Below are 25,044 nucleotides of genomic sequence, written 5' to 3'. Positions count from 1 at the left end.
AGTGGGACGGAGGGTGTCAGAGCTGACTCCTCCAATCCTTAAACTGTGACCTCAGCCCCAGCAACAGATGTGCTGGCACAACCCTCGGCAGCAGGGCAGTGTGGAGATCAGAGTGAGGATCAACCAGAGCAGCATCAATTCACCCAGCTGGAACCATACCAGGGTTCGAGGTCACAGAAAGAGAAATTAAGAGGAGACATGTCGGTTAAGCAGACAGGTACTGGGATTCTTATGTTTGACACAAATAAGTTGGTGGCATTAACTGAAACAGCGCCTGCTATTGGAACTTGCACTATGAATATGAATGGGGCTATACGTGTAGCTGTGGAACCAGATACCCCCTCAGCCACTTACCAGAATGGGGCAATGGCATTTCAAGAGGAGCTGGGTGAGGCTTGGCTGAGGAGCCTAGCGGTTACACCGGATTAGGGGAAAGAAAAGCTCTTTTCCCTCACAGATGGGTCCGAGCTCTTAACTTCTTCTCCTGGGCTCACGGAAGACGAATCAGGGACTGATGATTCCTCAACTAGCATAAGCCGGGATAGGGTAGCTACCCTAAAACGCAGATCAAAAGCTAGGGGGATAAGCCTGCGATTGGATAGTAATGCTGAAACCACTCCTAAACTAAAATGGGATTACTCTGCCACAAGTCAGGTTTACAGCGAAGGCTCGTTAGGCAAGACCCAAACTTCCCCTAGTGCTTCTCCCGCCTCTAATGCTGGTCCTTCGATGGAGTTAATTTACGCTACTCTCAAACAAATGCAAGGGGAGGTTCGCCAAGAACGTCGCAGAGCACACCAGGCTACAAAGATACTACAGGGCTCCTTCCGAAAGGTGTGCAAAGTTTGCTCAGAAATCCAAGAGAGGGTATCACAGATCTAGGAAAGAACTGCGACTCTCAAGGGTGAACTAGGGAAGATACAGGAACATAAAGAGCTCCAGGAGAAACAGGCAGGCGACATGATGTGGAAACTTGAAGATTTTGATAATCGCCAGTGCCGAAATAATTTACGATTTCTAGGGATTGCGGAAAATAGCGAAGGCAGCAATGTAAGAACATTCATGGTAAATCTACTGAAAGAAGCCTTCCCCGAGCTGCCAAGCTGGTATTGGGACACAGATTCAGTGGGATCATCGTTTCCCACTGACCCTGAGGAAAAATACCACAGTAGGACAATCGGAATGGCCCAGAGCGATCCTAGTTTTCTTTGGGAATTTCCACCTTCAGCAGTCCATTTCAGATAAGGCAAGACCGGATGTAAAGAGATCTTACAATGGCCACACTTTCTTTGCGGGCCCAGATTTTTGCCACACTACGGTGGAAAGGCGTTGGAGATTACACCAACTAATCTCTCCATTTCAGGCACTTGGCGCTGAAGCCTATTTGCTGAGCCCTACACGTATTAAAATTATGCACAGAGGAAAAGTCAGGGTGCTGACATCAGAAATGAAGGCTCAAGAATACCTGAAGGAGCTACAGAAGCCACAGGAGACAAGTGGACAGGGGGCGGCTGGGGACAGAGAAAGATAAAGTGGGTTGTTTTCGACATTCAGAGGCTAGGTGTTGAGAATTCACCTGTGGGTATTACCTGAACAAAATGGAATGTGGGAAGGGTGCGGGAAGGGTGAAATATTCATAGGCAGAAAATAGCATGAAATAGCAGAAAACAAACAGAAAATAAGGGATGTGTGTTTTTGTTTTGTCCCTTCCTGAATTATTACCATGCAATCGCTTTGGATTTCATAAGTGTGGGCAGACAGTATCACTGGAGCGGGGGAATTGGGCACGGGGGCACCTCGGGTGACCATACAGGCGACATCACATGGGTCCGATTGCGACCTATTTGCTCCATTTTAGAGGGGTCTGGTGGGGTGTAGGGTGGAGTGGGAGCAGGGGGAGGGAGGGCTAGGGGGGAGTTGCTGGGAGAGTGAGGGAAGAAAAATAGGAGGGAAAAATTGGTTCATGAGGATCATAGAGGATATAATCCAGTTTTAAACAGCACAAGTATGAAACAAATGGAGCTAATGGCAACTCGGGGAGATATAAAAATAGAGAACATTTTTTCGAAACATCCCATGATGGAAATACGAATAGCATCAATTAATGTATGCGGCTTGAATGACCCAAATAAAAGGCAAAGGATTGCAATAGAATTGAAAAGGCTTAGGGTTGATATTTTGTGCCTACAGGAGACACACATTGAGCATTCAAGGGCTACAATACTGGAGCAGCTAGGCTGTAATTTAGTCATGAATACACTGCAGGGGGGCAGGACTAAAGGGGTTGCTATACTGTCATGGAGGAGTGATGTAAAATGGAAAAATTGGCAGGCTGAGAAACTTGGACGATTGGTGATGGTAGAAGGCTGCTGCCGGGAAGCTAGGTTTACCCTCTGCTCAGTATATGGATCTACGGGTGATGACCCGGAGGTCTTACTGGAGGTAAAGTCAGAGCTGGCTTCACGAGGAACATCAGTCATACTATGTGGTGACGTAAAAATGAACAGATTGGGCATTAGATGGGATGGGAGCACCAGCAAATATACAGGCCATTAAAATAAGGTTTGCAAGGCTTTGCTGTCATTGATCCAAGATGATGGCCTGACAGACATATGGGCCCTGAACAGAGCATCTTATCCTGGTGGCTCTCGTTAGAGTAAATGGGGAGTATACGGAACCAATACAGATATCAAGGGGAACCCGACAGGGGTGTCCCTTCTCTCCTTTACCTTTCACCATGTATATCGACCCTTTGATATGAAGAATAGAAGGAAATCGAGCAACCAAGCCATTAAGATTTCAGGAGCGGGAGACAAAAATTCTAGCTTACGCGGATGACTTGGCAGTTGTTACACCCGATCCCCAAACTGCAGTTAATGAAATAGGTAAAGAAGCAGCAGCCTTTGGGTTGGTCTCAGGGTACAAGCTCAACCAGCAGAAAACTTAAATTGTAGTCAATAGTGTGTCTGCCTTTTGGTTCATGACACTAACAAGGGAGAAGGGAGGATGGGGGGTTCCTGATCTAAGACTTTATTACTGGGCGGCTACCCTTCAATATATGTGGGTGCTGCTGGGAGGGAAAACAGAAGATCAGAGGAACCAACTCGGAACAGAGGATGTGTATGAATTACTAATAGGGGAGGTTGCACAGAACTGCTTCCTGAACTATAGCGAGCTAAGTTACTATAAAAAAGTTAGGTTCAAAACCCTGCATGCAGCTTTTAAGATGTGGGCGTCTCTTAAACAGAAAATCGGGCTTGGTCGGCTGAACTATTATACACAACTTTTTAAAAACCTAATTATGCTAGAGATCTTCCAAGATAACATCATGACGAGATGTGAGGAAGCAGGGATTCGATCAATAGGAGATATTTTAGACACATCAGGCATACTAACATTTAGGGACATACAAACTAGATTTAAGATACATATCAGAGATTATTTTAAGTACTTGCAAGTCCGGAGCTACCTAACCCAAAAGAAAGGAGGTCTAATGGCCTTTATTAACAATGATATTGTGGATGGGGTCCGCTCTGAAGAGGGTGCACAATTAGTCAGATATACTATAAGCTGACGGCGCTTATTCAGGATGACCTAGAAAAACTTTGGTCCAAATGGGAACAGAAGCTGGGCATAGCACAGAATATATTTTTAGAGTCCCTTGAATTGGGGAGGACGGTACTCCATTCAGCAGCGTTGCAGGCTCAACACTACAAAACATTGTTTTCGCTATATCCAACTCTGGCTAGAATTGCCCAATGGGGTGGTCAGGATGGGAGCACATGTCTGCGTTGTAGGAGAACGGAAGCTGATTTGACATATATGTTTGCAACATGCCCTATTCTAGCTACATGGTTAGGTGAAATCAAAAAATGTATGAATACTTGATTGAAAATAAGAATGAGCCCAACATATACTACTGGGAATCGGCAACAATGATGTCTCAGAGGATCATCGCCCCTTTCTTTTCATAACAATTGAGGTAGCAAGAATTTGCATTGCGTCAGCCTGGTTGGGTCCTCTGGCACCTGGATTCCAGCAATGGTTGGGTAGATTATTAGCTTCCTACAATTTAGAAAAAGGGATATATGAAAAAAGGGCTTAAAAGTAAGAAGGAATGGTGAAGACATATGGGCCCCTCTCAAAAGATGGAAGGAGGGTAATAAGAATGTATAAAAGAGGCATTGGTATGCTATGTGATTGGTTGAAATTAGCTGTTTTTTCTGTTTTTGTTGATGTAATCATAAATTGGATCTTTATGTTTTTTCTTTCGTACAATAACGATGAAGCTGTTATTCTGTATTCAGGCCATATGTTTCTGTTGCGGTTTAATATTTATTTTCATGAAATCCTCTTGTATACAAAGTTAAAAAAAATTAACTGTCCGAATGTCATATCTGTCTGTCCGTAGAAGTTACATAACAATTTAAATAGCACTCGGTGTAGGAGTCTCATATTCTCTTTACAGTTAAGGATTCTGTATTAAGAGGGCATTCGCGGAAGCAACACAAAGTAAGGATTTAAAACGTAACACAGTGCTTGGGGTTGTCTGCAGTAATAAGACTTTCTCAGTATGCAAAGACAACTTATTCAGAAAATAACCATCAAGGTTCTAAACTCATGTCTTGATGTTCTTAGGCACCTCCTTGATGCCTCACTGTGCTAATGCCAAAGGTATTTCTGTGTCAAAACCAATAATAAATTTACCTATCTACATAACATAAAAATCTTTGATCTGCATCATACACAATGTACTTTGAGCAACGCACATTAACCCTCAATGCTGCACTATGTGTCCAAACGTCGACTAGACAAAACACAGATGTGTCCTGCAACTGCATTAACCACTAGAGCTATCTTACCACTATTATTAGCCTCTGAGATTTTCTGAATGCATAAAGATCCCTGCAACAGGTGCCTTAAACCTTAAAATATTTTAAAATTAAGAATATGTGTACAATTAAGCTAGAACAGATTTACTGTCACATTTGCCCCTTCTTTGCGGTAGAGATTTTTAAAAAAAAGTATACGTTGACTGCCCTTGTGACTCCACCCACTTTTCATTGCCACACCTTGACCCACAAATGTTGGGTTCCCAGAGCAACATTTTTACATTGTTTGGACAAAATAACAAGTTTTCAATATTGAGATAGAGAAACTTCGGGAAAAACTATGATGCTACAAAAATACGCAGGTGCAGAAATATAGTTGACAAGAGTTTCAAATGTTTAGGTAAGTAGTATCTTTTTCTAGAATATCTATGTTGTTAATATCATTTTCAATAATGTAGTTGTAGAAAATAGTGTTTTTAATTATATTGTTATCTGCTTTAGTTCATATATGACTTGAATATATTAAATATGGTTTGCATGATTGTTGACTATATTTTTAAATATAGTTTGTAATTTTAAGCGATTTATAATTTTTAATGTAATTGCTACTAGCAACTTATAGTGTTGTAGCATGTTGTGAGGTTTGTAGGGTTATAAGGTGGGAGGTTAATTAAGTATGATTAATTGATAATTCATTATTAATTTATTAATAAGTATTTAATTGATTACGAATTAGGTAAATTGTGTAGTTGTATTTCTTACTCATATATATTGTGTGGGTTGCTAGGTTTGTAGGGGAATAGTGCGAGAAGGTAGTTAAGTAATAATTAATAAATAATTAAATATTAATTTATTGCAAATTATTTAATTGATTATTAATTATTTAAATAGTATAACAATTGTTTTTTAAGTTATAGATTAGGTGTGGGCTGGTGTCTTTGTATGGGCATAGAATGAGAAGTAAGTTATTTAAGTAACAAATAATTAATAATTTATTTATTAACAAACAAAAAAATCTATTAATAAAACAATAATCATATAACAGCTCAATTATATATATATATATATATATATATATATATATATATATATATATATATATATATATATATATATATATATATATATATATATATATATATATATATATATATATATATACACAAATTTCCCAATTAGAGTTGTATAGAGTTATTAAAATATATAGTATGTTTTTGGAGTATATAACTTTCCCTACTGTTACAAAGAAGACATAGCCTGCTCGGGTGGGGTTGCCACTTGGTCTAGAAACAAATACTGTCTGCATTGAATTCTAAATAGTTGCAACATTTTGGAAGTCAAAGGAGAGCCCCTTCTGTTTGACATAAGGTGGCTCTGTTGGCAAGTAGACTGAGACATTTGTCTTGTTGATTTGCCATTTAATGTGCCCATCCTCTCTTTTAAAAAGTTGTTGATGGTAGTACATTGCTCCTTTGAATGTTTGATGGATGGGCCAGTAGAGGGATTTTTTCACTGCTTGAATACTTTGAATAGTTTTCAGCTTCTTTTGGATGCTACAGTGATGGTAGAAGCTTAGATTCCCTACTGGGTGTAATAGCCAATTAAATAAGTAAAATAGGATAAGAACACTACAACTACTCCAGCATACAAATTGATGTAATTTACTATCATGTAGTTAATGGTATCAAAGGCTATCAAGACCTCCAGAAGAATTTGAGTGCGTTCTGAATCCTGGTAATCAATTCGAAGCACCCCTCTTGTTGAATATGATGTTTTGTGTTTCTCAACAAGGAGAGAAACCAGATTGGAGATTGCTTCATAGGGAGGTGGTCTCCAGATCAAATAGAGTTGTCAAACATGTTACATAACTTTTGTGATTCAGTATCAATCTGAGATGGGGCTGCAGTTGAACAGTTTCAATTTCATAGCAAGATTTTTCAGGATGGGTGTTGGACAGCTGGACATCGATGGTATTGGTGAAGATTCTCACATTGAAAATGTCAATTTATGGCATTTATTTTAAATATAGTAGAATATTTATGACATTTGCGTCTTGTACAAGTGTGAATATTCATAGGGGGCTTGAAAAGGGGTTCAATTACACAGGGACTATGTTGTTTCAGAAGAAAGGCGTAACATTTTTGCATAATGCTGATGATGGATCAGAACCAGGTAACACAGGCTTAACTGTTAGTAGTTTTTGTGGATTGTGACATATCTAACTTCAATTGATGATTATGAATCGATTTGCTCTCTTTTAAAAACGTTGCAGTTAGACTTTGTTACTACTCTGGTTGTCCTTTAAAGAATTGTCAACACTTATGATGTGCAATTAGTGTATTTTATTGCACACACAAGATTCTTTCTGTAATAATTTTTTCCTTTCTCCGCATAGGCCCTCATTGTGAGCAACCCATTAAAAACTCCACTATTTCCTAACCCAGAAATTACTGTTATCCTGGGTTCTGATAATTCCGCTGGTGGGAAAATAACAGATATTGCTAAATATTGAAGCATAACATGCAGGAATTGGTATTTCTGTGCCAATTCCTGCATGTTTTAACTGGGAATATTACATAGAGTTCACAACTGATTTTTACAGACACATTTTCTGTGTGAATCCGATTACCACAATTCTGATGGGCTCAATGTGTAAGTTTAGTGATGGGCGTAACTTGTGGAGTTTCACTCCACGGAAATCTGTGGAGTTACATAAAAACTCAGCGAGATTCCACGGAGTTCCACCAACAGGCAAAAATATACATGTTGCACAGCTCGTGCCGCAATTTAGCACCAGTAGCATGAGCAGCACTGAAACATTGGCAGAATTTGGCCGGAACTCAGAGTCGCCAAATTCCGCCAATTCAATGAGCGGACAATCCTTGTTATGTTACTGGACCCATTGGAATTTCCGGGCCCTCACAAAGAGGGCCTTAATGCCTTAATTTGACAACATTGTTGTTGGGATTTTCACATGCTGTAGCAGAGGCAAGGAAGATTTATTTAATGATTTGATGGTGTGGTAGCATGCTTGCATTTGAGGGTTAGATTGCTGTTGGACAACTGGGCATTGATGGAATTGATGAAGAGTCTCATATTACAAATGTCAATTTATGGCTTCTTTTTTAAATGTAGGAAATCTTAATGACATCTTGGTCTTGTATGAGTGTAAATATTCATAAGGATCTTAGCAATGGGTTCTGCTTCACGAGCACTATGCTGTTGCAGACAAAAGCATTACATTTTGCATAATGTGGATGATGGAACCGAACCAGATGGCACAGGCTTAGATGTCACTAGTTTTTTGTGGATTGTGACATATCTATGGTCAATTGGTGATTATGATTCGATTCACTATTTCTTTAAAAATTTACAGTGGGCCTGTTGTACTACTCTTGTTGTCCTTCGAACGTTTGTCAACACTTACTATGTGCTATTAGTGTCTTTTATTGTATACACAGCATATTTTCTTGGAGATGATTTTTGCACTTATTATGAGTGACCCATTAAAATTCCCACTATTTTCCAATCCAGGAGTTACTGTTACTGTGGGTCCTGCTAATTCCAGTGGTGGAAAAATAATGAGAAATAACATGGAGGAATTGGTGTTTCCTTGACAATTCCCGCATGTTTTCCTTGGGAATTTTACATGGAGATTACAACAAATTCCTACAGACAAAAACTGTGTGAAACCCCACAACCACAATCCCTTCCAATATGCCATGCTACTAGGCCCATTGAAATGTCCAGGCCCTTCTAAGGAAGGTCTTAATATCAACATTAATTTTAGGATTTTCAGAATTCAGCAGTAAATGAGAGGAAGGTTTGTTTTCATGGTTTGATTGTTCAGTTCTGAATGTACAGATATTATGTTTTTATTGTGGCCCACTACTTTTGCTCATCAGTATGATAATGTTATTCACCTGCATCCTGCCTTTTCATGCAGGAGGTCTTCAGAGGTTCATGGTTGCCTTTGTTTTCTGCAGTCATAGGTCCCTGTAAGTTGACAAGAAGAGAAATATATCAGACACAAATATGAAAAGTACTATTTTTAATATTTTTCAACCAACCAACGTGTTTATTCCTCTAAAGTTACAGACTTTTACAGATTAGAACTAGGAGTGTAAAATTCAATTACTTTTGCTGTTGACGAAGAAGTGCAAAGTTCTCTGACTTTCCCAAGGCTGCCTTCGTTTTTTACGTTTTGCCTGCACAGCGCTTGCACTGTGCTTGTGAAATCTATTGTTTTCAATATAAACATTAAATGGGCTTACATACCGCCCACTCTCTTTCCTGGCTTTTTTATTGGTTCCTGTGCTTACAACTTAGATTTCCTCCATTTCAATGGGCTGTAGCATATTTCCCTGCATTTACCAATGCTTGTTACTCGTCTGCTTCTCTTATCAGTTTCCCATTACTGAAATACTGTTAACATCCACTTTGGTGGAACTACTATTTTCATAAAGTGTGCCTCTTTCTTCTTCTTCGACTTGCAGCAGATTTATATAGCGCAGTTCATCACCAGGAGAAAAGAAGTAATTTGCCCAGAATGACAGGATGTTGTGCGGCCGAGACTGGAACCAGGATCCCCAGCTATTATGTCAGCAGCTCTGGCTTCTGCATTGCATCCTCTCTACTCCCATGATAGTTGAAAGAGAGCTCTTTCCTTAGTCTCGGGCGTTGATTGATTAAGACAGTTTATTATACACTTCACAGGCGAAACCGATGAATTACTAATGAGTGTTAGGACCGCAAAGGTCTTACAAAACTCCCATGGCTTGAAAAGACTTGGCTGCATATTATCAAGAATGGCTTTAAACTTATCACCGGTTTGGCAGCAGAAAACTGCTGCTAAAGCAGCGATAATGGGCTTGATAATATTTCCTGGAGATTCCAATAGAAGCCCATGTTCACACCAAAACATGGGCTTCTATTAGAATTCTCAAGGGCATATTATGAAGCCCATTATCGCTGTTTTAGTGGCAGTTTTCTGCCGCCAAACCAGCGATAATTTTGTAACGCCGTTCTTGATAAAATGCCCCCAAGACACTAAAAATGGTCCTTTAATGGCACTGAGTGGACAGTCAGATCTGTTCACCTTCACCTTGCATTTTTATGCTTTGCTCATTTATACCACCTTTTCTTGCCCCAGCGGTGCATTGAATAATATTCCCCAAGAGGGGTTTCCTCATGCTTTTCATGCCTCCTTAAGTTGCAGTTGTTTTTTAACCTCTCCAATGTGTTTTCAGTTTTATTTGGAAACTCTTGTCTCCACCGTGGAAGAACTTTAAGGGGCTGCGTCTGCTGCGCAGGGGAAAGATCCGCCTGAACAATGCAATCTGTGGAGCCTGGTACATCCAGTGAAACCTGTGCTAATGCACCTCAGTCCAAAGAACCGCGCCTTGAGGTTCTGGAAGTGAAATGTAGTCACAGTGCACCTCATCTCTTACATTCAGCAGCGAGACACTCTGCCAATACTTCTCAGTTCTGACCTTCATCACTGAGAAGTGTGGCTCAATGGTTAGAGCGGCAGGCCATGATGCAGAGGTCTAGCCTGGGACCAGGGTTCAATTCCCCCCCTCGGCGGGTCTTGGGCTCAAAATTCCACAGACCTGATAATTCTTGCCTCGGTGCCTATTCCAATCATGGAGTCCCACTCTGCAACTCTGGGCAATAGCTTGCTTAATCTCCACAACGGCCCCCACAATGCTAAGGATGTCTGGCCTCCACCATGGGGGTGCCCAGGAGTGGACACCTCACAGGGAAAGCCAGGATGGGTTCCACAGCGGTATTCGTACAAGCTCCTTGAGACCCTTGCGGGTGAGTAGTGCGCTATACAAGTATCAATTTACAATTTTACAATTTAATCCAGCACTGGAACCCAATAGAGGCCTCCCCAAGGTTTCCTCAGCCACGACAGACTAGCAGTATCACTGCCAGGGCACACAGCTCAGAACTTGCAACCAATCCTGACCTTGCACTCCTGCTGTTCCAACAAGGAGCCCTGATTCACACACCAACTAGTGTAATCTGCCCCTGACCTGCAACCCTCCTTCATTCATACCTAGCACACAGCTGTTCCGGATATAAACAAGGCCGCTATTCCTACAAGACCTGATTCACACACCAGCCGCCAGTGCAGTCTGCCCCTGACCTGCAACCCTCCTGACCTGCAACCCCCCTGCATTCATACCTAGCACACAGCTCTTCCTGGATATAAACAAGGCTGCTGCTCCAACAAGGAGCCCTGATTTACGCACCAGCCAGTGCAATCCGCCACTGACCAGCAACCTATGGCATTCATACCTAGCACACAGCACTTCCGGGATACAAGGATGCTGCTCCACACAAGGAGCCGTGATTCACACACCAGCCAGTGCAATCGGCCCCTGACCTGCAACCCCCCTGCATTCATAATGAGCATAGACTAATTCCCGAATATAAACAAGGCTGCTGCTCCAACAAGGACCCCTGATTCAATCACCAGCCAGTGCAATCTGCCCTTCACCTGCAACCCCCCTGCGTTCATACCTAGCACACAGCTCTTCCTGGATATAAGCAAGGCTGCTGCTTCAACAAGGAGCCCTGATTAACGCACCAGCCAGTGCAATCTGCCCTTCACATATAACACCCCTCCATTCATACCTAGCATACGGCTCTTCTGGGATATAAACAAGGCTGCTGCTCCAACAAGGAGCCCTGATTCACGCACCAGACAGTGCAAACCGCCCCTGACCTGCAACCCCCCCTGCATTCAGACCTAGCACACAGCTCTTCCTGGATATAAACAAGGCTGCTGCTCCAACAAAGGAGCCCTGTTTCATGCACCATCCAGTGCAATCCGCCCCTGATCTGCAACCCCCCTGCATTCAGACCTAGCACACAGCTCTTCCTGGATATAAACAAGGCTGCTGCTCCAACAAAGGAGCCCTGTTTCATGCACCATCCAGTGCAATCCGCCCCTGATCTGCAACCCCCCTGCATTCAGACCTAGCACACAGCTCTTCCTGGAGATAAACAAGGCTGCTGCTCCAACAAGGAGCCCTGATTCATACAACAGCCAGTGCAATCTGCCCTTCACCTGCAACCCCCCTGCATTCATACCTAGCAGACAGCTCTTACTGGATATAAACAAGGCTGCTGCTCCAATAAGAGCCCTGATTCACACACCATCAGTGCAACCCGTACCTGACCTGCAACCCCCCCTGCATTCATGTCTAGCACACAGCTATTCCTGGATATAAACAAGCCCACTATTCCAACAGGAATACGGAAACAGGAACGGGGAGAGGAGTTGGCCTAACGGCTAAGGCGCTCGACCTCGGACCTGGGGATCTGGGTTCGAGTCTCGGTAACGACGCCAAAACCTCCTGTGATTCTGGGCAAATCACTTAATCTCCCCATGCCTAAAAATACATGAAAGTGTGTGTCCTCATGTAAAAACGTAACTTGTGCAATGTAAAGCGCTCTGATAACTGATTCGGTTCGGTTCTAGTTCGCGCTATATAAAACAAAAAAAAAAACAAAGAAAAAACAAGACCTGATTCCCGCACCAGCCAGTGCAATCCGCCCTTCATCTGCAACCCCCCTGCATTCATCCCTAGCACACAGCTCTTCCAGTGCATCTCAGGCCACGCCCCGACCCATTTTGCTTTTTCATCATGGCTATCAGTATGCAGGTCTGCTCACACACATCTCAGCCTCAAACCTTAGCACGGCCTGATGCTGGTCCTCAGTCCAGTGCTTATCTACTGTACTGCCTTTTCGAGCAGTACACGGCAGTCTCGTACTGCATCTTCCTTCCTGGCTCAGCCATGTTAACAATAGGCATCTGTGGTCGTGCACGTCTACCATGCTCTGCAGGGTTTCAGTCTGCTGTGCTTCTGGAGCAGTGAACACAACTCTGTCTGTATACCTCAATCCTTGACTACAGATTCAGCTATTTCACCACTGAGACCCCACACAACCATGCCAGCTCCCCTCAAACACAGCCTGCTCCTCCATAGTTTTAGTTTTTGGAGCTGACACACAACTTCAGCAGTGCAAGTTGCCCCTGTTGTGTACGTTATAAATAAATTTGTATTTGTAAAGCGCAAACTACTCACCCTTATGGGTCTCATGGCGCTGGGGGCCGTTGTGGAAATTAAGTGAGCTATTGCTCAGAGTCACATGGTGCTGAGCTGAGCTGCCACCGGAGCCGGTGATCGAACCGTGAACTCTGTGCTCCGAAGTCAGCTGCCCTGGCCACTGCACCACACCCCTCCACGTTAGGGCCAGGTGTGCTGCATAGTCAGATGTCTGTGTCTATACTTAGTGTACCATGCCAGGGCTAACACTGCTGTGTTGTTCTGCCGATGTTGAGAAGAGAAAGAATCCTGTTTGTGGATTTGTTACTCCCCTCGATAGATCAGATGCTGAAGATCATCACAAGCCAGAGTTACATCTCATTTTGTTATTTGTACAGCACACAGTCAGCCAGTAGTATGGCATTGCTGCATATTTTTTAGAGTCTGGAGTGCCTTTTTCCAGTGGTTCTAGTTTTACCTTCTCAGACCGGAGCCTGGTGTGGTTTGTGGAGATGTGCAGTCACTGTGCACGAGATTGTCTGTTTTTGCTGATTCAGTTTCATTCAATAGTTGGCTGCAGGCAGTCTCTGTGGGGACTCTATCTCTTCATGTAGGCTATTGTTTGAAGATGGTATTCATGAGCTCATCGTTCTCTTGCTCTCTGCAGCCTACTTTTGGTACATGCTGCTGTCATGTCACTTATTGAAATCAGTGATGTTGGTATTCATGTCATTGGGCTTTACAAACAGTTTAGTTTAGTTTAGTTTTTCAATTTCTAAAGGGCAGCAGCTACCCAACAAGGGTTTCCCGGCGCATATCGCAGGTCAAGGCGAGATGGACATAGCGTATTTTATTTCTCAAACAGCCAAGTTTTTAGTGACTTGCGGAAATTAATATAGTTTGCCTCATTGCGGAGAGCGATGGGAAGGGAATTCCAGTGGAAGGGTCCCAAGTGTGAAAAGGATTTGCCGCCTATCCGGGCTAGTTTAAATTTCGGAATGATAAACCTACCTTGAGTGGCTGATCGAAGATTCCGAGAAGGAATGTAGGGCTTAGCCAGATCAAGCAGGTAACTTGGAGCATTTCTAGATTTAATTTTGTGCATATATGAAAGCATCTTGAATTTTATACAACTCTCTATTTTCAGCCAGTGAAGTTTACACCGATGAGTTGAAATAGACATAGTCTTAGGGACTCCACATAGGAGTCTGACTGCGGCATTTTGAGCCATCTGCAGTCTATGGATTACCGATTTGTTTGCTCCAACATAGAGCATGTTTCTGTAGTCAAGCCTAGATGTAATTAAGGCATTGACTACAGTTTTTCTTGTCGCTTCTGGTAGCATCCAACAGATTTTCCTCAGCCATTTAATAATGATGAAGCAGGTGGCTGCAACTTTGACTGATTGAGGATGCATACTATGGGCCTCATCTATTGTGATACCCACTTGTGGTGTTGGAGATGGAAGAACACCCATTTTGCTTGGCCAATGTTGCTGGCTCCAGAGATCTTTCTGTTTTCCTAACACCAGTACCTCTGTTCTTCTCTCCATTTAATTTCAAAACGTTATTTTGCATCCATGATGCTATGTTATTTAGGCCAGTCTTTAAAATAGAGGGGGTGGCTGTGTTATGAGCGGATAGGGAAAAATCATTTGAGAATCATCGGCATAGGAAAACATGGATAAACCGGATTTCTCAGCCATCTCACCCAGTGGTCTTACGTAAAGATTGAACAATAGAGGGCTGAGGATGGATCCCTGTGGCACTCCATGGGCAAAAGAGCGGACTTCAGAACAGGCATCATGGTAAAAAACTTGGAAAGTATGGTTGGAGAGGAAGGCAATGAGCCAGTTAAGGGCAGACCCTCCGATACCCTATGATTTGAGTGTGTTTATAAGCACCGTGTGGGATACCAAATCAGAAGATGGTAATAGCAATACATTTGAGGCACCTTCCAGGCTCACTGGCATGTGCTGTGTATGGCCGAGTTGCAGACACCAATAATGTAATAATGACGGCAGGAACTTCCTTTGTTTGTGTTTTGCCTGCGCAACACTTGAGCTGCGCTTGTGAAATCTATCATTTTTAATATAATTGCTATTACTTAAAGGCACTATACCACTAGTAACAGCACAATATTTTGCCTTTTATCTACATTAACAAGCCATAACACTTCAACGGACTTTCTGTTTCCTATATTGTACAACTTCTCAGCAAGCTACAACTTACAACAAAAAACAGCTTATTATTAATCATATTGGCGAAACCTAATGCATTTACCAATGCTTGTCTTCCTTTACCATTCCCGTTTACTGCAGCTGAATGTGTACAAACCTCATGAATGGGATTTCATAGAAGTCACAAGTGTTTGAAGGTGGAACCCGGGCTTGCCCTTTGCGACACATTACACTGACTTTATGAGAAAAACAAATTATTCTCTACAAAGAAAATCTAATTAATACATAAACATTTTAATGTGAAAAAGGATATAGTGAACGTAATTTGTCGATAGAGTTGTGATTTGCATGTACGCATGTCAGGGTAAAAAAACGCCTTACCCTTCACAAGTGTGAAATGTTTTCTACACATTTTGCAAAACAAATACTTTGCAACGTCTCTCACCAGCAGCTACAGGTCCAAGAATTTCTTATTTCACATTGTGCAATTCAGCCACTAGATGGATTTCTCTTTATGTCACACTTTTGACATCAAAGGTCACTGCTTTGTCTTTAATTATTTGTGTATGAGATCCCTGTGTGGCCTTCAATGGCTTCCCTCCTCTAGTGCCTGGTGGGTTTGTGTATGTGAGTGATGTGTGTGGGGCTACTTAACATGGGAAAGTAGCTCTGGCACTGCAGCACTGCCAGCTTTTGGAATGTAAACATTAAGGCCAAACTGTTATGCCCCATCACTTCCTAAAGCCACAAGCTGCCATTGCTTCTGGCTTTGCACTGCCCGTTAGCTGTGAGAGATAAATTAATATCATCAATGGCTTTTCTGTGAATAATTCGAATTAAGACTGGATTAAAAATGACTTCGGTCTGTCAAAGGAGCAGTGGCCTTCCGAGTGTCCCCAACACTCCGGTTCTCCCCTTCACACCGCTTCCCTGCGCATTCTCTCGCTGTTAGTCACTTGGGCTCTTTTTCCTCCCCGCATCTTTCTGAAATTCCCCATCTGCATATCTCACGTCATCTCTTTCCTCCTCAGATCAGTATTTTCACTCTCTCCCCTTCTGCGTGTGCTGCTCCTTATCTCCTCCACTTCATCATCACCTCCCATGCATACAACCCACGCACCTGCATTTTCATTTCTTTTAGAGTTCTCTGTATTTCCCTACAGCGTTATACCTCCTTCACGAGCTTTGCACTCTGCAGAGTGTCCAAGGATCGGATGTGCATGTAGTCTGTACGCGTTTACGACTCTCTGACAGGCGGTGTTGGGAACTCACATCACCTTCAGCCTCAACTTCAGAGCTCTCAGTCGTGCATTTCATGATTTCACTCAGACACCTGGAGGCGACTCAGTGTGAGGTCATATGTGACATGAAAAAAAAACTGCAGAAACACATCTTAAAAAAAACAGACTCTCTTAGGGAATGCAAGATGAAGTAAAGCATATTCAAAGTAAAAAAGGATATCTTCAAGGGATCTTACAGTTTTGTTAAGAAATAGATCAGTGTTTATGCCAGTAAAGTTAAGCAAGGAGTGGACACAATGTAGAGCCTAATTAGGGCGTGTTTATAGTTTTTTTTAATTATTGTGTGCCATAAGCTAGTTGAAGAGTTTCTGGGTCCTTTCTAAATCTAGATAACACGGCAGTCTCCCCTTCCCTGTGATACAACGTGACACACGGATTGGTTAGTTCAGTTTGAGCCTTTCCACACGCTATTCCCTGGTCAAGAGAGGTTGTGGTTAGTCTTTATGCGTTGAGAATATTGGAAAAGTGAACTTTCACGTTCCCAAACATGCAGCAATTCACCAGCTCATGGCCAACAACAGAGAGCAGCTTCCGGCACATGCTGCAGTTCTGCAAATCATAGTCAATAACCGGCACATGATGTTGCAGTGCACACATTCGCACTCAAGAACAACCAAGTGCATTTGTAGGGACAGTCTGTGAAAGGCACCGGCTTAAATAAAACCATCTCACGTAGGATCAGCAACTTGAAACACTATGAACAGTTCTGTGCAGGAGCCAGCACTATACCAGGCTGGGAAATAAAGTGCAAAACACATGCAGGTGCCAGTCAGTCAGTCAGTCAGTCAGTCAAGTATGCTTTATTCGAGGTAAAAAACTCATAAAAGCAGAACATCTTTAAAACCTTACATTCATAACAATGGTATTAAAAACATGTTTACAATCACAAAGAAGTTAAAAAATAAAAAATAAAGCTGCAAGACTTCCATTTAAAATTCGGTTTAAAACCACAGTATTCATGCAAAGATGCAACACCAATAAATAATCAGATTCTCAGTAGGTAATTGGGAGGGCAGGAGAAGGGCTACATTTCTCAATACATCCTATTATTGTGCCCAAAAAGTTCTTCTGATTGCCCATGCCCAGCCTAGATATTTCGCAACAGCCACAGCAATAGTGGGGGAAGAACTAGTACGTATTATTCTAAGGGCCGCAACACTATCCCTTGTACCAAGCTGCTTACACATCGCCCTCAACCAGACACGTCGGGGTAAACAGTAGGCCGTACATACAAACAGTAGAAGGGCAATGGTCTCTATGCAACCTTTACAAGATGGACAAAAGTGAGAGTTACCCTCAACCCATCGCCCAGTTAACGATCTAATAGGGATGGACCCCACCCTGAGCTGGAAGTATAACTTCCTTTCCTGGGGCTTGGTTATAATATCCCAGTAAAGCTCAAGGGAAGGGCAAGATTTCCATTCGAGGTACTGGCCCTCCAACGTAGAAGAGTCAGTATCATTCCAATTCCTATGATTTACTGTTTCCCAATACTTTACTTTTATAATTTCCTTAGCCGGAAACTGCACCTCCTCTGGTTTCTCCCAAAGCTCGCTCAAACCCAAAGACACCAAGGATCTGCGCAGATCCCTTAACCAGCCTATCTTATGAAATTTGTCCCGGTTGATTACATCCCGGAAGCCTCTAGCGTAATGAGCGAGTTCAGGAGTAACCCAGATGTGACGCCAGTATAAAATGGGTCGCAATCTGGCCATATCAGATATGGATTTCCTGCCCAACTCACAACGCAGCGGCTTCAAGGGTGTGCTTTTAGGCAGTGCAGTGAGGTTTCAGGGGAACTTATTTCCAGTGAGTGTTAGTGGTGTCAGGTTGTCATAGCCCCATAGCTCAGCGACGTATAGCGCAGAGCCAACAGCTTTGGCTTCATATACCTGGAGTGCTGGCTTGATAGGTCTAGTCAATGATTTCTTATGCTCAGCACTTATGACACCTGTGTTTTGGCGGAATTTGAGAGCCGCCATTTCCATATGTTTCTTCCACTTTGCACCCTTATCAATATGGACACCCAGGTAGACGAAGTCTGATACTGTTTCCACCTTCTGACCATCCAAGAAAAAGTTCCCTCTGAAACTAAGGTGAGCATTAAAAGTCATGAGCTTTGTTTTAGCCACATTAACTTCGAGGCCACGATCCCTGCAAAAGTCCTCAAAAATGTTAAGGGCATGCTGAAGGCCACTAGGGGTTTTGGATACTATCAGTGTGTCGTCTGCAAAAAGTAATATTGGGGTTTTCAAGCCATCCAAAGCTGGAGCATCAACAGATGCAGACAACATGCGATCCACTACACCACTGATATATAAGGAAAAAAGTGTTGGCGCCATGGCGCAGCCTTGGCGTACCCCTCTTTCCGCTGGGAACTCATCAGTTACCTGGCCATGCCTACCCCACTGAATCTTTGCGTGGTTGTCCTCGTGTAATCTCATGACCAGGGATAGAATCTCTGATGGCATACCCATCTCACTTAGGACTTTCCATTACAAGGAGCGGGGGACTAAATCGAAAGCTGCACGCAGATCGATGAAAGCTGCATACAGGCTTCCATTCCCCAGCTGCACTGTTTTCCAATGTAGCAAAGTGAACCTAAAGATCTGGTCTACTGTGCTGGTCAATTTGCCGAAACCGGCTTGGTAGGGTGATAATACATTAGATTCACTTACCCAGTTCATGATCTTTGTTAGGGTAATTTTACCTACGACCTTCTGGACCGTATCTATTAGGCTGATGGGCCTATAATTTCCCGGTATAGTTTTGTCTCCCTTTTTGAATACGGGTATTATTACCGCCCCCAGCCACGATTTTGGTACTGGTGCCCCTAGGGCTACCGCATTCGCTAAATTTAAGATATACTTCCCCCAACAGGTTTTATCGTGGAGGAAGACATCAGCGGGCACCCCGTCTGGTCCTGGAGCTTTGCCCCGCGCCACTGAATCTAAGGCCATTGCTACATCGTTTCTTAAAAAAGGCGGTGTTTTAAAGACTGTAGTTACCACAGAATCTCCAGAGATATCCTTCAGACAACATTTGTATTGAGGACCAAAGTAGTCCAACCAGCTACTCTGCGAGACATAGTTTGAGGGTGGTTCCGGGATGCCGCCTTTCCCCCACTTCACTATATTCCAGAATAATCTGGAATCTTTGGCTGAGCTGGCGGCCTTAAGATCTAACCAATGCTGCTCATCCCAGTCCTTCTTAGCCTGATGAACACTAGCCTTATACACCCGCCTTGCTTCCCTCACGGCAGCTGGGAGCTTGCTCTTAATAGCCATCCCCAATGAACTTCGTGCTCCCCTGCACTGTGCGTTATACCATCCTACTTGATATGGGGGAGTTTTCTTGCCAGGTTGCACCCGTACTACCCTATAAAAATGGCCATTTATTAGGCCAAAGAATGCACAATGGAGGCTAGTGATCTCGTCCATTTCTGTACCTCCCTCCATTCCCATCTTCAGCATAGCTTCCATAGCTACAGTGGCGGTCTCCAATTCCTTGTTGATACTATCCAAGGCCTCTTGGTTCACCACTACTTTGGGCCACTTGACTCTTCTCATGTCGTTCGTTGCGACAATCTCTGATATCCCCTCTTCTGTGTCGTTTAGGCCCTCCACCACCCCACCCCATAATTTGTGGGTGATACATAGGGTATTATGGTTGCTCTCCTGCCTACAGACCACCCTCATATCAATCATTAGGTGCCAAATTGCCAAGTTGCAGATGACATAATCAATCCGACTTTGCCACCGGCCATTGTCGAATGTGTTGGCCCCTTGTCCATCACTTGCAGACCTTCCGTTCAGAGTTCTTACCCCCCTTTCCATGCATAAAGCATTCATCTGAATTATTTCAGCAGACCATCTACTCACGGGATTTAAACCCAGCTTGGGGATCCCCCACTCGGTATCTGCTTCCTCTCCGAGATGCCAGTCATCAATAGAAAGAGGCTCAAAGGTCATGTTCATGTCCCCAGCAATTAACATATTATTAGCACTTGGTTGGGCTTCAATCAGCTGGTCCAGTACCACTAAGACTGGAGATTTCCCCCCATTTGAACCTCTTCTGTACAAATTATAAATGTCTAGTGGTTCCCCCTTGGTCAGATTTAATCTTATATGCTGGATGTCATTATTACCTGTGGGGAGTTCTACTATTTTTTCAAATAGAGCCTGCCGAGCCCAAATCGTCAATCCCCCTTTTGGTCTGCCCTTAGGACCCTTCACAGCAGGAACAAAAAAGTTGAGGAAACCCATGAGACACAAGGGCTCGCAGGACCATGTCTCTTGGAAAATACAAACATCATAGCCAATTATAAACGATACCCATTCTGGTGAATGCATTCTGGGACCTAATCCCGCGATATTCCAAGAAACTATATTACCCACCCTGCCACTGGGTTTGTACCCTGGTGTTAAAATGGTAAATGGAGGGTTCGCTTGGTCACCTATATTCAGGGAAACGCTATCTGTTGTTATCTCATTGGTAGTTATTCCGTGTTCCCTCCCGCCTCCTGGACTATCTACACCAATCGCTGTCATAGTGAGGGATCCCACCATACCCAGATGTTCACTTCCTTTAACCCCATTACATGTTTCCAGGGGATAAACAGCTTTAGGAGAATGTATGGGGGATTCCAGGGTGGTAGGACTCGGCTGACCATTAGACACATGGTCAACAAGAGAGTTTCCAGCATCAATGATATCCGGAGCGGTCTGTGGTACAGCTGCAGAAAGCACCACCCAATCTCTTTCTCCGTTACATACATCTTGGTACAGTCAATCTACTTCTTCAAGACAACTATACCTATTGGGATGCAAATAGTTGCTCTGTATTGGGATATCCTGCCGTGTGGGTCTATATCTACTACCATCAATGGCAAATCCCACCCTTGTCCAGCCGTCGTTGCCCCTAAGATGCAAATTATGGTTTCTAGGTGGATAAAAAAAGGACAATGGTAACAGTTGGATGGTAGTATTTCCCAGACTGGCCAACCAATTGCTAATGTGAGGAACGATCTGTGAATCTCTAAAAGTTACCAGGATACAATCTCCCTTGATCTCCTTTTTTGTATGTCCCACCCAAGGAACCCGCCTGACCATTAATATTTCCCCTCTCAAGTTAGGTGTTAGCGGCCTGTGGATATTTAGCCAGCTTACCACCTTGTTTCTTAGGGAATCAAAGGGTTCTGGTACAGAGCTAGGAAGTTCCGGTACTCCGGCCGAAATTACTGTATGGTCAGCCGCCTCAGGAGGAAGGTTAACTATGTGTAACCGATTTATGGTGGGGCCATTCTGGGCAGAGCGTTCACCAGTCTTCATTTGCGTTTTCTCTTGCCTTGGTGGAGTTATTGTCACAGGTAACTTTGATTTCCGCACTAAGGGCACTGGCGGAGCTTGCCTTGGGGGGGGGGACGGGTGCTGAGGTAGGTAGGCTAGTTACAGGTACCGTTGTTGACGTAGGTAATATAGTAGGTCCTGTAGCTGGGCAAGTGGCCAAATTAGAGTGGGAAGAACTACCCACGTCAGTTATTGTTGTACCGTGGCTATTCCCCAAGGTTCTCACTTGATCCTTCATACCCCCGGGGCATTTTCAATTGCTTGCAATCTAGTGTCAATGCAATCAAGTCGCACCAGAATGGGTAATAAAAGCTTCTGTAGGACATTAGCAATCAATGATATAGACTGATCCCCCCTCCACAAGGCCCCTCCCCAAAAATGAATGGACCAGCCACCCCTAGCACCGGCAATTGGGAAGGTTGTATTGGCTGTATAGGAGTCGCACTGATAGGCAGTCGTAGACGCAAGGCACCTTACCAGGTCCCATGGCCACTGAATCAAAAGCTTGCACGCACCCACACACACGCACACACATTCTTCAACTTTAAAATGGTCGTGGTTATAGGGTATCCTTCCTGTGCCCGGATTTAGCGCAGGGTTGAAATTTAACAACAATCCACTGCGTCCTGGAAGGAGAACTGAAACAGGCGGAACCAGGGCCAATTCCACAACTCCACTCTTCCTTTCAAATAGAGGGAACTCCCCCAGCGCGGATCCTCCGCATTCACTTCCTCCAGAACTCTGACGATTTTATTAATATTCAAAATTAGCACGGCCCTAAATCATTCTTAAGCAAAGCAAATGAAGCTAGAGCGTGACTGAACAGACATGTTTAAGACTTGCAATTCGTGTTACTGTGAATCTAATCAGAATTAAACACTTTCCACAGGGAGCATCGCTATAGAATAGGAAGAGGTGCTCCGGAATCGGCCAGCTTTGCAGTCTACCCATCATTGTCAGGCACACGTGTGCTGGTTCACACGTCATCAGTAAGGAAGGATGATAGGCACACACAATTTGCATCCACTATGAACAATTTAGGTTGTTAACAACGACGGATCACTATATTGCATGCCACATATTGCATGACAGTCACATTGCACCTGCATCCAACTACAGCTAAACTGTAAGGTGAATATATAGTTAGTAGTTAGTTAAATTAGTGACCTCCCTAAGGTGTCATAGAACTACGCCTACAGTACTCGAGTTTCAATTGTACCCGGAACCAAAACACACTTTCAGAATGTTCAGCTGGACTTACCGCCTTATGATACAGGAAGACCACCAAGCTGGTGGCCGTGAGGAGGAGACACGCGGAGCAGGATACGGCGGTGATGCAGCAAAGGACCCGGATGATGTGCCTCTGCGACCTTGGCACGTTGCCCTCCACCTGCTCCATAGCAGCATCTGCGCTGGGAGGTTCCAGCGACAGCCACTGACGCTCGCTCTCCGACGCCACCTGCGCAGCTCCCCCAGCAGTCTCTGCTTTTATAGGCACTCTCCCACGCGCCACACGTCTCCCCACTCCATCGAAATTCAGAAGAGACCACTTCTCCTTTCGCAGCCCACACCGGCCTCTAAACACCGGAAAAACACCATCACGGAGAAACGAAAGTTGTCTTCAAAGGCAAGGGGGTGACACCGAGCCAGATGTGAGTCGCTGCTGACTTACCTCAGGCTTACGATGCGCAGTGGCGCGGGGCTTGCGTGGGAATCATTCGTGGTTCGCTCTTACTGGGTTTCACTCAGTCTCTTTGCCAACTCTCTGTCGCACCTCTGATCCTCTATTAATGTCCCCTGGCACAAGTATACATCAGCACTACTCTCTCGAAAAATGTGGTCAAATGATGTAATGAATTGTAGACCCGGAGAAACTGAGGAAACACATTGTGATACCATTGCAAAAATATATGTTGATGCATTTGTTGCTTATAAATAATTGTATGTGCGTAATAGAGCTACAAAGAAGCCTTGCTCCAAGAAAGAGGTACATTTAAGCAGACTGATTTTGCACTTTTTTCCTGCTTAGGTAGCAGACCAACATTAGCTATGACAATTGTGTTGGCTTTTGTATGCTATACAGATGTTTATAAGATTGAGTAGGACCCAGCAGAGGTAATTGTAAGTATAAGCAGTGGTTGCCGATTTCCTCCCCACACGTCACTAGATGTTGTTCCAGTTCCCTATGCCGGTGTAAATGATCTTTGTGTTTGGTAGGGTGGCTGGCTTTCCATTGTCAGTTTACAGGACATTTCGCAGGTGTGGCTCAGCGGCAGAGCGTGGGGCTCACGGTTCGATCTCAGGTGCCAGCGGCAGCTCAGCACCGTGTGACTCTGGGTAATAGCTTACTTGATCTCCCCAACGGCCCCCAGCGCCTTGAAACCCTTGAGGGGTGATATGTTTGTGCTTTTCAAATACATTGCAAGTGTAAGAATAGTATACATGCAGATACAATTTGCTTGAATGGACACATCAGAACAGATTTTTTGAGGTGCAGGGGAGATTATGAAACAGAACTCATTTTGGAATTTAATTTCATAACACCTTCCTCTAAATCACACAATATAAAAAGATATAATTTGGCTGGATATTGAGGTTAACGGGTCTGATTACTGTGTTTAGGCAGGAGTGTAAGAAATTGGAGTATTAGTTGAGGGGGTGATTACCCACCTCACGCTATAATCACAATCCTTGTCAGGGTGACCCTCTAAAGCTGCTAAATATAGCTGAGCTTAACCCCCTGGTAGGTATGGCACTGAGCAGTCAGGCTTAACTTTGAGGCAATGTGTAAATTATTATGCAAAGAGCTCCCGGTTTTATAGTATACTAGCAGCCCGTCCCGACGTTGTCCGGGTATGAATTGCTGCCGGCCAGTAGTATATTGGTTTGTAGGATTTCGTTTTGATAGCATTTCTTATCTGTGACAGGCCTGTGAAACGCTCCGATTCACAGTGCACGGCTGATGCACTCAAGAGTGCGCGTTCAGTAGTGTGTGAACTCGAGTTTCCCTACTTTATTTTTCCTTGCAATATTATATAGCGCGAACTCGACAACATGGGATGAGCACAATTTACATTACAGAAGAACACATTCATTTGTGGTAGGCGTGGGGAGACAAAGCGTTTTGCCTGGAATCACAGGATGTTGAGCTGATGCCGAGATTCGAACGTAGCTCCCCAGCTCTAAAGTTCGCAATTCTAGAACTTGTGGCGGGAGGTGTGTTTAAAAGTGGATGTCGGTGCTGGCCATCAATGAGAGAGACCTGTGCATTTTTCAAATCGGTGGTGAAAAAATATGAGTATGTTGCTGGAGATGTGG

At 43.7% G+C, this 25,044-nt stretch overlaps 1 protein-coding gene across 1 annotated transcript in view; it reads right to left on the bottom strand.

Annotated features, from left to right (window-relative positions):
• The window catches only part of TNFSF8 (TNF superfamily member 8), a 49,112-nt gene extending 25,692 nt beyond the window's left edge, over positions 1 to 23,420 (bottom strand). The window contains exons 1-2 of the mRNA XM_078640847.1: positions 22,988 to 23,420; positions 8,756 to 8,828 (exon numbers count right to left, since the gene is read on the bottom strand). Coding sequence (XP_078496973.1) covers positions 8,756 to 8,828; positions 22,988 to 23,125 — 211 coding nt within the window. The 5' untranslated portion in view covers positions 23,126 to 23,420. The remainder of the gene's footprint in view (positions 1 to 8,755; positions 8,829 to 22,987) is intronic.
• Positions 23,421 to 25,044: the final 1,624 nt, after the last annotated feature.

This window comes from Lissotriton helveticus, chromosome 5_1 (genome assembly GCF_964261635.1).
Source record: "Lissotriton helveticus chromosome 5_1, aLisHel1.1, whole genome shotgun sequence".
In the NCBI taxonomy this organism is placed as follows: Eukaryota; Metazoa; Chordata; class Amphibia; order Caudata; family Salamandridae; genus Lissotriton; species Lissotriton helveticus.
This window is presented reverse-complemented; position numbering and strand designations above follow the sequence as displayed.